Below are 13098 nucleotides of genomic sequence, written 5' to 3' on the forward strand. Positions count from 1 at the left end.
CTACTTGCGAACGCGGAATCAAGTTACGAACCAAAAAAGGGGGGGAGGGGAAAAAAAGAGAAAAAATTCTGCCCCTAGTGGTAGGCATGGACTAAGCAGCTTTGCATTCGTTCCTATGGGAACTAATGAATTGACTTGCGAACCGCCCCTTGACTTAAGAACCAATAACAGCCGGAACGGATTAAATGGTTTTCAATGCATTCCTATGGGGAAATGGTTTCGACTTACGAACTTTTAGAGTTACGAACGGACTTCGGGAACGGATTAAGTTTGTAAGTCGAGGCCCCACTGTATTTATAGCTGTGGGATCAGCTTTTGTCCTTTTCTGGAGATTGGGTGATTATGGTGGTCAGCATGTTTTTTGTTGTGAGTGTATTGTTGTGATAAGGGGGAGCGATGGTCTGTCACTGTGATGGATGGGTGTCGTTAGCTGGTCTTTGTGTGCAGTGATCACCGGCTCTTGTGCCTGGATAGAGTTTGTTCACCTTCTGCAGGCTGTATTATTCAGTGCTGGAAGCACATGAAGGCATATGGGAGTTTTGACTCCAGTCCTCTGAAGATGCTGGCCACAGAGACTGGCGAAACATTAGGAAGAACAACCATCTGATCCCAGCCGTGAATGCATTTAACTCCATGTTTTTCACTTTGTACGTAATTTAGCTCATCGAAGATAATTGTTCAGAACACACTATGAACACTTAACATGGTAGGAGAGGATGGTTCGTTGTGATCCAATTATTCTTCCATTTTGGCCTGGACACCTCCAGGAATTTGAAACTGGTGACCTGGCAACCAGGGATGTTGGCCAAACTTTGGGTCTGGATCCTAGGTCCGAGTTTTTGGTACCAAGTCCCAAGCCCCAAGTCTGAGTCCCTGTTGAAAACAAGCTTCCTGTCCCCCCAAAAATGGGGGGTTGTGTGGGTTCCAAGTCACAAATCAAGTCCAAATCATTGGAGAGACAAAAAAACCCTGAGTTCAGTCCCCGGTATGACTTAAGTCCGACTTCTTAGCAACCTCTACAGCTCAAGTCCCCCTCCCTGCTGGCAACCTTGCAAACCCACAACAAGTATACTGTCCTACGAAGACCTTACCTTGGTTATCCTGCCATGGCTGTTTGGGAAACACCTGAGCTCCTGCAGAGAAGAAAACAAAAAATACTTTAAGAGTTTGCTGAAGACTCTATTTGCATCCTTCGTCCCATAGACATAAATGGGAATGTTCTAATTTATCTCCTGCCTCACAGACAATGTCCATTGTCCACACTCATACAGATGAAAACACACCCTTGTGAAGCCTATTATGTACACAAACTGGAACAGTAGTTGCAGGAACAGTGGGATGATTCGGGTGATCCTACAAAAATGCAATATGAAAGAAGTTAATTTACTTGTAGATGAGAAACCACCTTTTCTGAAGGAAAACATATTGTAGGATGTTGAGGATGAGATTTCTACAGCAACATAATCTGTAGTGAAACAAAGAGCAGGGAAACAGTAGAGGAGACTCAGAAACTGAGGTTAAGCAGCAGAAAGACACAAAGAGAGAAAGCCAGTGTGTGTGGGTGTGTCTGTGTGTCTGTGTGTGTAAATGAAAGCAGAAAACATTACAATGACACTATTTGGCCACTTTGGAAAAAAGAAACAGAAATGATCTGGTTTCTGAAACAACAAATGATTTGCGCCTCCATATAGTTTCTGATGAAAGAAAGTGAGGAGGAATTAAAGAACCTCTTAATGAGGGTGAAAGGGGAGAGCACAAAAAATGATCTGAAGCTCAACATTAAAAAAAAAGTTCATTGCCACTGGACCCATTGCCTCATGGCAAATAGAAGAGGAAGATATGGAGGCAGTGACAGATTTTAATTTCTTGGGCTCCATGATCACTGCAAATGGTGACAGCAGCCACAAAATTAAAAGACACCTGCTTCTTGGGAGGAAAGCAATGACAAACCTCAACAGCATCTTAAAAAGCAGAGACATCACCTTGCCAACAAATGTCCGCATAGTCAATGCTATAGTTGTTCCAGTAGCAATGTATAGAAGTGAGAGCTGGACCATAAAGAAGGCTGACTGCCGAAGAATTGATGCTTTTGAATTGTGGTGCTAGAAGAGACTCTTGAGAGTCCCCTTGCCTGGAAGCGGAAAAAGCTTATCCATTTTGAAGGAAATCAACCCTGACTGCTCACTGGAAGAACAGATCCTGAAGCTGAGGCTCCAATACTTTGGCCATCTCATGAGAAGACTACTTGGAAAAGACCTTGATGTTGGGTAAGTGTGAAGGCAAGAGGAGAAGGAGGCGACAGAGAACGAGATGGTTGGACAGTGTCACTGAAGCTACCAACATGAATTTGACCCAACTCCGGGAGGGCCTGGCGTGCTCTCGTCCATGGGGTCACAAAGAGTCGGACACAACTAAACAACAATAATAGTTGTTGTTGTTTTTAATAATCCATCATCAGTCTCTGGAAAGCAAATCGCAAAGCAGGGTGCAGCAGTTAATTATCTGGTTTCTTCAACACAGACGTTGTGTGCCTGCACTACATGTTGAATACAACATTAATTTATTACTACCTACCTTCAAGAAAAGTATCTGCTTCTAGGTATTTTCAGACCATGTGCTTGATTTCGATTTAGATAACGATTTCCTAACCAAGATCATGATTATAGTATCTCTGTTTTAAAGATCAATATTCACTGCTTTATGCACTGCACCTACTTTGGTCAGGCTGGAAGGTCACAACAGGCTCCTGCCGCTGATCGTACCGTACGTCAGCTGTCTGTCCTATTCAAACAAATAAAGAAGCATCTCAAAGACTCGGAAAAGAGACAGTGGATGCAATCACATTAAAGAGCTCATTATGGCATGACAGTGAGCAAAAATAAACCATTCTTCTATGGAAAAAAAATTAAAATTGAGGAAACATTTCTCACCTGTGAATCTGGATTGCCCACTTATTGTCTGAATCCTCCCTTCTTCTGCTTGTGCTGTTGGGAACAGGATCCACCATTATTACCCTGATATATTGGGAGAATCCATACTGTGACAGCCCACCTCCCTCACTTTGCCAGTAACAAACCGGCCTATGTTGCCATGGACAAGCTGCACAGTCCCCGGGGTCCCTCAGAAAAAGGGAATGGTAAAACATTTTTATGTCATGGAAGCTACCAACACGAATTTGATGAAACTCTGGGAGTCAGTGGAAGACAGGAGGCCCTGGAATGCTCTGGTCCATGGGGTCACAAAGAGTCGGACACGACTTAACGAATAAACAACAAAACATTTTTGAATATTTTATACCAAGGAAACTCTGGAAATGGCTGCCACAAGTCAGAATCGATTTGACAGCATATAATTATTGCTATAGTTTGTAAATAGCTTACTTGTTTTTTGATTTTTCTCCTTTCTGGATGTAATCACGGGTATCATTTGCAAGGGTGATTTCTCAGGCATGAAGTTCTCCCTGAATCACATCTCTAGAAGATTAATAGATATCTACTTTCTAATAATGAGCTTTCTCTAAAGTCTAGTGTGTCCCTTGGCCTTAATCTCAACTATCACGCTCAATTAGAAGATTCCACTCTCTTGGTTCTACACGTTGGGAAGAGCCTGATACATATTACCTTTCTGGCTATTAGACCAGGCGTTAGTTCCACAGGTCAAAACTGCTTAACAATCAGTAAGAGCAAGAGGACGCAAGGATTTAAGAAGGAAGCACAGTTGTCACCAGTTATTATTGTTTTATGGCAGGAAGGGAAGACATTGACTTCCACTCACCAGTGTTGTGAACATCTTCATCCTCCTCCTTGTCATTCCTTGAAAAGCCTACAGAGATATCATAGAGTTAGTAATCTGGAACTATAGAAGAAATGGCTGCCAAGTCCAAGCAGTTTCACCCTGAAACTGCAGGTACTGTACCCTCTCCAGTGTTGGAGTATGAGGATCAATAGCGTCCCAGTATGCAGTGGGTGATTCTGCCAATCACTCAGTTCTACCCTGCTATTTGGGCACTATTGCGCCTTGGTCATTTCGTGCCTCTCCTCTCTCTTATGTGTCTTCTTCCTTGAAGAAGGTCCCCTTTTCCAAGATGGAGATTGCCTGAGCACATGCTCCCTGATGGCTCTCTCTCCATCTGTACTTGCATCCATGCCATCCAGCTTTAGGGGGTGGTTTATCCAGTTTAGAAACATTCTTCACAGTTAAGGAAACTTACCTGGAATACGTAAGACAAATGCCTTCTTTCTTTCTCCATTCCAATGCTATATTTTGACCTTTGCTACTGAAATACTAAAGTCTGTAGTTAATAAACCTTTTTCTCAAGTTATTGCAAGTTAACTCCTTGTTTTTGATTCTGTACTTAATTTAGCTCATTCAAGGTAGTTTGTCAGAACACACGATGATCTCTAACATCCATCTTGAACCATGAGCCATCCCTGCATCACTCCTCTTCCCCTTCTCCTCCTTTAAGGTGCCATCAGATCCTTTGGCATCCTTCCCCTCTAATTTTCTATCAGGAGGATGACTCCGTGGTCTCCTGGACTGGAGAGCCACATCAATTAAGGAGAGTCTCTCTGTGTGCCATGTAAATTATGGCCTGCTGCCTTCTCACATGCTTCTCTTGCAACAGGGTCTACCGCAAGACCACCTCACTCTCACACTGTCATCTTTTTTTTCTATCTCCTCTCTAACTTCCACTTTCCCAATATGTTTATCCTATAGTACAGGTTTGGCATGGGGTACTTTGTGGCATTATAGGTGCCTGTTGCCTGGAGAATGGAAACAGCGGAGGCTCCAGTGAAGCCTATGATATGTGTGTAGCTGAACTGTAGCACATTCATTTCCAACAACTTACATAAGTAGCAGAGATAGAAGGGCAGAAGTGGGAAGCAGAAGATTGCCAGCAGTATCTGCTGAGTGCGAGATAGATTCTCATGGAAAGCCATTCTTCTCCTTGATGTTCAACTGAAAGGAACAGCAGTAAATCAATTGAAGATTTCTGTCCCATTATAGTGTACAGAGGAAGAGATGAACAGATATTTATATACAGTAAGTATGTACTATCATGTCATCAATATGTGTCAAAATATTCTTGACCTTCACAAAGTTAGTTTCTGAACAGAGAAATTATATACACATATATGTATGAGTAATATATTATATTACAGATTATATATCGTACATATATGTGTGCATGCATGATATATAATCTACTGCTCCACAGTTATAGAATGTCCTCCCCAGAAAGCCAGGTTGGCCCTCTTGCTCTTGTTCTTCCAGACCGTAATTTTTAGAAAGGCTTTTAACAGCTAAAAGGGCAGTGAAGAACACACTATTTTATGTATGTTTTAACTTTTAAGGTGTTTTTAACATTTCACTAATTGTTTTAATACTTATACTGTATGTGCTTAATTCTTTTTTGATGTAATAACCTATTGTGTTTTTAACCAATTTAGTCTTTTAATAACTTATGAGTCACTTTGAGTTCTGTAATTGGGAGAAAGGCAGTATCTAAATAAAATACATGCATACAGACAGACAGACATTATTTGTTCATATGTACCATCTAGTCATTTCTGTATGGCAGTATAGGGTTTTTGAGGTGCATGAGATATTCTAGGAGTGGTTTACCATAGCTACCACTTAGTGAATTTCCATGACAAGTGAGGGTTTTGAACCCAAGTTCTCTCGAGTCCTACTTTGGCATTCTATCCACTGCATCTCACGGTTTCTCATGTAAATGATATATACACTGTATTATTCTCTCACTCCCCCATTCAAAGTGACAGACTCACTAGCCCTGTTCTCTGTTAAAATACATTAACAAAGAGGACAGTGTTCTCATAGCCTTCTTATGTGCTTCCAAAAAGCATCAGGTTAGAAAACAAGATGCTGTTTAGGGAGATCTTTGTGTAGCACAGAGAGAACGAACTGCAAACAGTTAATTGTAACTGCCAGAGGATTTGGGGAATTGAAGGCCTACAGAACAAAACCCCAGAAATCTTCAAAAATTCCCCCAGCTGCGTAGACCTCTGGGGGCTCTGACTGAGAAATCAACGTTTTGATAGGTGTTTTCAAGTTCTTAAGCTAATGAATTCAAACTGCAGCAGGACTTTTCATCTTGTGGAGAAGACAGAGGAAACAGGTAGGTGGGGCTAAGCTACAAAGTTTTAGGGGCCTGGTGGTATTTTACCTTTTATGGAGCAAGAAATGCCCTGATGTTCAAGCTGGATTCTGAAAAGGAAGAAGCACTTGAGATCATATTGCAAATTTCTGCTGGCTACTGGAGCACACCAAAGAATTTCAAAAGAAAAATCAGTTTATGATTTGTAGACTACAGCAAAGACTTAGACCATGTAGATCATGGGAAACGATCAGTTGTTCTGGGTGTGCCTCAGCTCTTGACTGTTCTGATGCATAGGTAAAGGTTCCCCTTGACAGTTTTTGTCCAGTCGTGTTCGACTCTAGGGGCGGTGCTCATCCCCGTTTCCAAGCCATAGAGCCAGCGTTTGTCCGGAGACAATCTTCCGTGGTCACATGGCCAGTGCGACTTAGACACGGAACGCTGTTACCTTCCCACCGAGGTGGTCCCTATTAATCTACTCGCATTTGGATGTTTTCGAACTGCTAGGTTGGCGGGAGCTGGGACAAGTGATGGGTGCTCACTCTGTCACGTGGATTCGATCTTTCGACCACTTGATCTTCTGACCCTGCAGCACAGGCTTCTGTGGTTTAGCCCACAGCGCCACCACGTCCCTGATGCATACATAACCTCTATTGTGGATAAGAATTAACTGTAATCTGTATTGTGGATAAGAAACTACCATTAGGACTGTTATGGGAATTGTTTAGTTTCCTGTTGCAATTTAATGTAAAATCACTTCTTAAACATTTCAGTTATTTTTAAAGCCCTATTACAGTGGGGTCTTGACTTGAGAACTTAATCCGTATTGGAAGGCGGTTCTCAAGTCAAAAAGTTCTCAAGTCAAATCTGCATTTCCCATAGGAATGCATTGAGAACCATTTGATCCGTATCTGCTCTTTTCTGTCCATAGAAACTAATGGGAAGCTGCTATTCTGCCTTCGACCACTAGAGGGGGATATTTTGTTTCTTTTTTTCTTAGGTCAAGAAAGGTTCAGGGAAGGCAGGGAAAATACAGTCCAGGCAGTACCAGGCAGTCCGAAGACTGTCTCCCAGTCCACTCTCTAAACGCTGGGAGGAGTGAGGAAGCAGACAGGCACCCTTTTCACTGGCCAACAGTTAACTGAAAGTTCAAATTTTGCACTTTCCCTGCCTCCCACGTGGTTTTTTTTCAGTTCTTAACTCAAATCTAAGTATGTAAGTCAAGTCAATATTTTCCTATGAGAGTGGTTCTTAAGTCAAAATGTTCTTAACTCAAGTCGTTCTTAAGTCAAGACCCCACTGTAGTACACTATGAATAAATTCTGACTTGATGACACATGACTAATTAATTTTTGAGAGGCTTCCTGCGCAGAGCCTAATGGACCAAGACTACCACAATTCTCGTAGAGTTTATCCACATCTATTCATTTCCTGTCTTCTCCACAGGCTGAAAATGGCTGCCAGAGTTTATTAGCATAAGAACTTTAAAAAGACTTTGATTTCTTGATTGAAACCCCAAGAACTCTGGCTTGGAGAACTCCTGCAGACTTCTGGGGACTGCAATCTGTGAATTCCCAAAATCCTATGCTTAATTAAATTAAATTAAATTAATAGTAATGACGTAATATATTTATAGTAATGATGTAACAGCGTTCCGTGTCTAGTCGCGCTGGCCATGTGACCACGGAAGATTGTCTTCGGACAAACGCTGGCTCTATGGCTTGGAAACGGGGATGAGCACCGCCCCCTAGAGTTGGACACGACTGGACAAAAAAAATTGTCAAGGGGAACCTTTACCTTTACCTAATGATGTAACATAGGTATACGATCAATGTCAAAAACGAATTAAATTTAAAATTAAATTAATTTTAATTTAACTTTAAATTTAATTCATTTCTTGACATTGATCGTATGCCTATGTTACATCATTACTAAGTTAGCAAGGATTAACTTCGTTCCTTTTGCAGTGCAGCTGTAATTTTCTACCATTATTTTCATAGTCACATGGCACTTGGCTTCACTAAGTAGTGGTGGTGGAGGAGTAGCAGATGGTTCCAAATGTTGGATCATGCTATGCCCGGGTGTTGCAACCTGCACTCTGTCATGGTCGTTGAAGCCACCAACAACGTGGACAGGAGAAGAGTGTATGATTTCACTACAAGTCACCAGCTTGTAGATGTTACTCCTTTCTGAAGTAAATTAAAAGTTAACTCCTCTAGTTACTGAAACAAAGAAGTAGGTCGGTCTTCACATTTCAAAAACATCCAAGGAATTAGCTATATTCGTCAGTTCCAGCAAATGTGGAATCTTAATGACTAACAAGTTTTATTTGACATATTCTTTTTTGGAATGTCAGTCATGTCTTTGACCCTGCGCTGAAGAGGCAAGAGAGCTTAGACTTCCCCTATGACCAGGTAAGTTAAACTGAGCTAGACTAAGTCCCCCTTCTCACAATGATCAAGCAAAATTGGACCACTTTTTTGTGTAGTTGAATAAGAGTGTAGCTAATAAAAGTATTAAGCTAGGACTCCAGAGACCTGGGTTAAAATTCCTCTTTGGCCATGGAAATTCACTGGGTGGGGTTAACACTAGTAAAACTAGTTTTCAAAGCAAAGCAAAAACTGAATATGGCAAACATCTCATGTACCTTGAAAAACCTATTAAAGTCATCATACGTTGAAAACTACTTGGTAACATATACTGTAACAACTTCCCATGTGTTTCCATTTGCTTAAGTTGTTAATTTTTTGTCATTAAATTTCATTTATTATTTATTATAACTGCCTCAGTTGGTTCATGTTAATCAATCAATCATCATCATGAGTAATAGTCAACTAAATGTATGACATAACTGAACTGAATATGGCAGCCTATTATTTATGCAGACCATGAACCAGGCAGATGCAAACACAGTCCTGCAAGTAAGCAAAATTCCTCAAGACCAGCTTGCCTGTCTTAAGTCTTCCCCCTTAAAAAACAAATCCTGGAGTGGGGAGGTCTCTTCCCTATATTTGTATGTATGTCTGCCTACTGAGGATGTGACTTTAGCACCCTCTTTTCTTAAGAAACAAAGCAATGCTACTGGATACATTGCTTCTCCCAAAATCTCCCAGTCACAATGGCCGTGGGAGGTTCTTAGAGTTGTTATCCTACATAGTAACTTTTCCAGGATTTGGAAGAGGGCTCTGTCTATGCATATTGAGGAGCCAGCAGTTAGGTGAATGGAGTGGCTCTCTCTCTACCTTAGCCCTCCAGATGTTCTAAAAAGGACAGCTCCAGAATCTCTAGCCACATGGTGAATGTTCTGCTGATATCCAAAATATCTGGAGGCCGAAAGGTTGAGAACCACTGGTCTAGTACATTTACCTGCATTTAAAAATATCCACTTTTCTTTACTAAAGTACAAAAAAGAAAAATTAAAAAATAACTCACCCTCCTGCCAGCACCACTAGTTTTACAAGCTCCAGTGCCACTCAGTGGCTATTTATCTAGCCATTCCCCCCATCTTTTGTTTACACACAGATACAAAGTGGAACCCTCATATCCAGAGAATAAAAGAGCTGGATAGTTATTCTTGGTGCCCTGAGAAATCTCACTCCCCAGGGTACACCTCAGAGGAGCTTCTGTGTGCGAACTCTCCTGGGCTGCCCGTTTACAAAGCTTTCCTGTTACTACCCACATAACCAATCACCACCACAGTGGTTTGTCTCATGTTCTTTGTAAAAAAAACCCAAACAGATGAGGAGGGCACCTGAGTTACCTTTTTGTGAGCTGATGGTGACCAGATTTCTGGCTAGATTTCTCCTCTTGAAGTCAAAAAGGGGCACATTTCTTGGAGATATCTTGGAGGAACAGACGGGCACTTTTTATTTCCTTGTTGGGGAAAGGCTGAACTTTGCCTCTATAACAATGCCTATGCAAGCAACAGTATTATTTATAGAAAAAGGCAAAGGGAAAGCACTCTTTATACAGCCAGGTGTGTCCGTTCATCACCAAGGCATGTTTGGGGAAAATGATGTTTATACTGTGACACCAAACATTTAACAAGAGGGACCTGGGCTCCAAGAAACACCTGGAAGCACTAGTTGACTTCTGATGCTCCCTGTGTAGCATGCTGGATGGTAGCTTGTGTAGCAGCAACAACAGTGAAATTAAAGTGGCACAGTAATGGGGAAAGGGGGGGGCTATATGTGAGCGTTGAGTTTCCTGGCTCAAAACAACTGTATCCCAACCTGACCAAAAATGCCACATGTTGTTTGGTGTCATCAAGTTGCTTCCAAATTATGATAACCCTAATACAGATTTTTTTAGTATGTGAGATGATCAAGGAGTGATTTGCCATTGCAATGCCCAATGAACTTCCATAGCTGAACAAAGATTTTAATCCAAGTCTCCTGGGTGAGACATTCCATCCATTACACCAGTGGTCCCCAACCTTTTCCGAGCTATGGACCGGTTGGGGGTCTGGGGTCTGTGCATGGGGGGGAATGGGTTGCATGCTCACACATGCGTGGGGGGCAGGGCATGCTCACATGTGTGGGTGGAGGTGCTTTTGCGCACGCATGGGTGAGCAGGCCCTGCATGCATGCAGGTGGCTGGGCCGTGCATGCAGCTGGCGGCACATGGGGGGAGTACATGTGGGGGGGGCGTGTGAGATCTGTTTCCACAGCCCGGTCCTGCCAAAGCCACGGACCGGCACCGGGCCATGGAACGGGGGTTGGGGACTTCTGCGCTACATGCTGCTTACAGCAGCAGCCGCAGCAGAGCCACTGTATAACTACTTTGAAGATCTGTGCGGCTAGTATATCTGGCGATGCATCTCTCAATTCCTCCATTCCATCTTTGTGCCTGTAGCTTCTGTGGCCAGTTCATCGCCTGCTGGTCAGCCTTCTGACGGTGAGCCTTCCTCTGCTTATCTAGGATGCTCCTTAGATGCCAGACACTTGGCCAGCTGCTTGAGTCTGTACTTGAAACATTACCAGCTGGATAGAACTAGACAGAATTTGTGTTTCTTTGGCATAGCCTTTTTATAGCAGTAATATGGGATTTTATAGAGAACCAGTGCATAGGCACAGTTAAAAATGAAGTGAGCCTTAAAATTATTGGGGTAAGGGAACCCTGGAGCTGAAAAGTTTGAAAACTCATAGCCTATGATGCTAGAGGTTAGACTGGCTGAAGTGGGAGTTCTGGATTTGGAACATGAAAAATTTCCTTTTTTTGGGCAACAACTCAGAATTCTCCACCTGCCCTAGTCATGCTGACCGGGGGATTCTGGTAGTTGTAGTCCAAAAAATGAACTTTTTCAAAAGGATCCTTTGAGGATATGTTTGTGGCCACAATTGTCCAAGCACAGAAAAAAGAAACCTCTACAAGGCATATGCCTGTCACTGAAGAAATATTGACATTGGTTTACTGCATATTGTCCCATATCATGTCGATTTGTTTGTTGATGGTAACATGAGCTTGTTTCTCTTTATCAGTGCCAGGGCAGGATACTATTCATATGGCCCCACGGTGAACTGCTTTCATATGTTACAAAGCTGCAGCACAAAATTGCCCCATTACCCACATATACAGCTAAGCCACTGCATTGAGGAAGACTCCTCAAGGTATAACAGGAATCAGCTGTCAGTGAGATCAGTCAGTTTGAGCTGAAAGCGTTTCTTGTATATTTGAAAGCTGTGGCGGGAGTGGCTCCATTCATTCTGTCAGTGAACAAAGGTCCAATGTCCCATCAGGGAAAGCCTCTCTCAGCTGTAATAGAAATTTGAGCAGTTTACTTTTTAGGAATACATTTCCCAGAATCCTCCAGTGTCTTTGCCAGCCAGTGGATTCTGGGAATTTTAGTTCTAGAAGTAATTTTTCCAAGTTTAGTAACAGGCTGAGAGAATATGCATACATCTTCCCAGCTGCAATTCTTCCCCAAACTTAGTTGCCATATATCACACCTAACCTTATGGGAGAAAACCCCATCTTCCATTAGCAATGGCAGATAACTGAGGCTCTGGGAAACAGATCAGAGGTTCAATTACCATATTTCCTGTACTGGGACTAGAATCCTCACAGACCCCATTGTTTTGAGAAAATGTTTGCCAGCTCATGAGAAGTGTGTTGCTTATGTACTGCCTCATAGCACAATTTAATTATGTAGGCTAGACACTGCCCTGTAACCCCAGTGAACTAGGTATTCATTTTACCAACCTCAGAAGGATGGAAGGCTGAATCAACCTTAAGCTGGCTATCTGAGCCTGTCAGGGTCAAACTCACGTTGTGAGCAGAGTCTTGACTGCAGTATTGTAGTTTAACCACTATGCCAGAGCGGCCTTTTAGGCCAGATGGGCGGGGTATAAATCAAATAAATAAATAAATAAATAAATAAATAAATAAATAAATAAATAAATAAATAAATAAAATGTCACAAGGCTCCCCTTTTATAGACACCAAGCAGTTCTCTCTGCCTCCCGTAAGCACCTTGGAGGCTATATATTGGTACATCGCTGGAGATGCCAGCTACTGCTCAGTCTCAGAAGCAGAAAAGGAGGCCTAGTGGTCAATTGATCTGACTGGCAAGACAATTCTCGTGTTCCCAAAGCCAACTGACTTGGCTGGCCTTGAAGGAAAGAAATAGGTTTGTAATACACGGAAATAATTCATATTTTGAGACTAGCTGCTTTTGAGGCATCCGCCACCATAGTTCCCAGAAAGCACCAAGGTCACCTTCCTTTTCCAGCAGGAAACTAGGCCCGAGGTCGGCCTGTCCACGGCCATGAAGCCTGTCTACTCCTGCCTCCCTTCACATGAGGCCTACTTAGGTATCTGTCTGGCAGGTGGAACTCCCAGAATGGAGAATTCTGGGATTTGGAGTCCAGTACCCCCACACACGCACCTTGACAGCGCACGCCTACGAGTCATTCGGAATAAACTCATGCCACTGTTTACCTTTCGTAAACACAGAGTTCTGACTAGACAGTTTCTTCTAG

At 42.5% G+C, this 13098-nt stretch overlaps 1 protein-coding gene across 1 annotated transcript in view; it reads right to left on the reverse strand.

Moving 5' to 3' along the window:
- Window positions 1–10547, reverse strand: part of LOC110087261 (kyphoscoliosis peptidase) — a 30886-nt gene extending 20339 nt beyond the window's left edge. Inside the window, exons 1-6 of the mRNA XM_072989241.2 lie at window positions 9879–10547; window positions 4850–4959; window positions 3775–3822; window positions 2931–2984; window positions 2716–2781; window positions 1092–1133 (exon numbers count right to left, since the gene is read on the reverse strand). Of these exons, the coding sequence (XP_072845342.2) occupies window positions 1092–1133; window positions 2716–2781; window positions 2931–2984; window positions 3775–3822; window positions 4850–4940 (301 nt within the window). The 5' untranslated portion in view covers window positions 4941–4959; window positions 9879–10547. The remainder of the gene's footprint in view (window positions 1–1091; window positions 1134–2715; window positions 2782–2930; window positions 2985–3774; window positions 3823–4849; window positions 4960–9878) is intronic.
- Between the last annotated feature and the right edge of the window lie 2551 nt (window positions 10548–13098).

The sequence above is a fragment of the Pogona vitticeps genome, chromosome 2, assembly GCF_051106095.1.
Source record: "Pogona vitticeps strain Pit_001003342236 chromosome 2, PviZW2.1, whole genome shotgun sequence".
Lineage (NCBI taxonomy): Eukaryota > Metazoa > Chordata > Lepidosauria > Squamata > Agamidae > Pogona > Pogona vitticeps.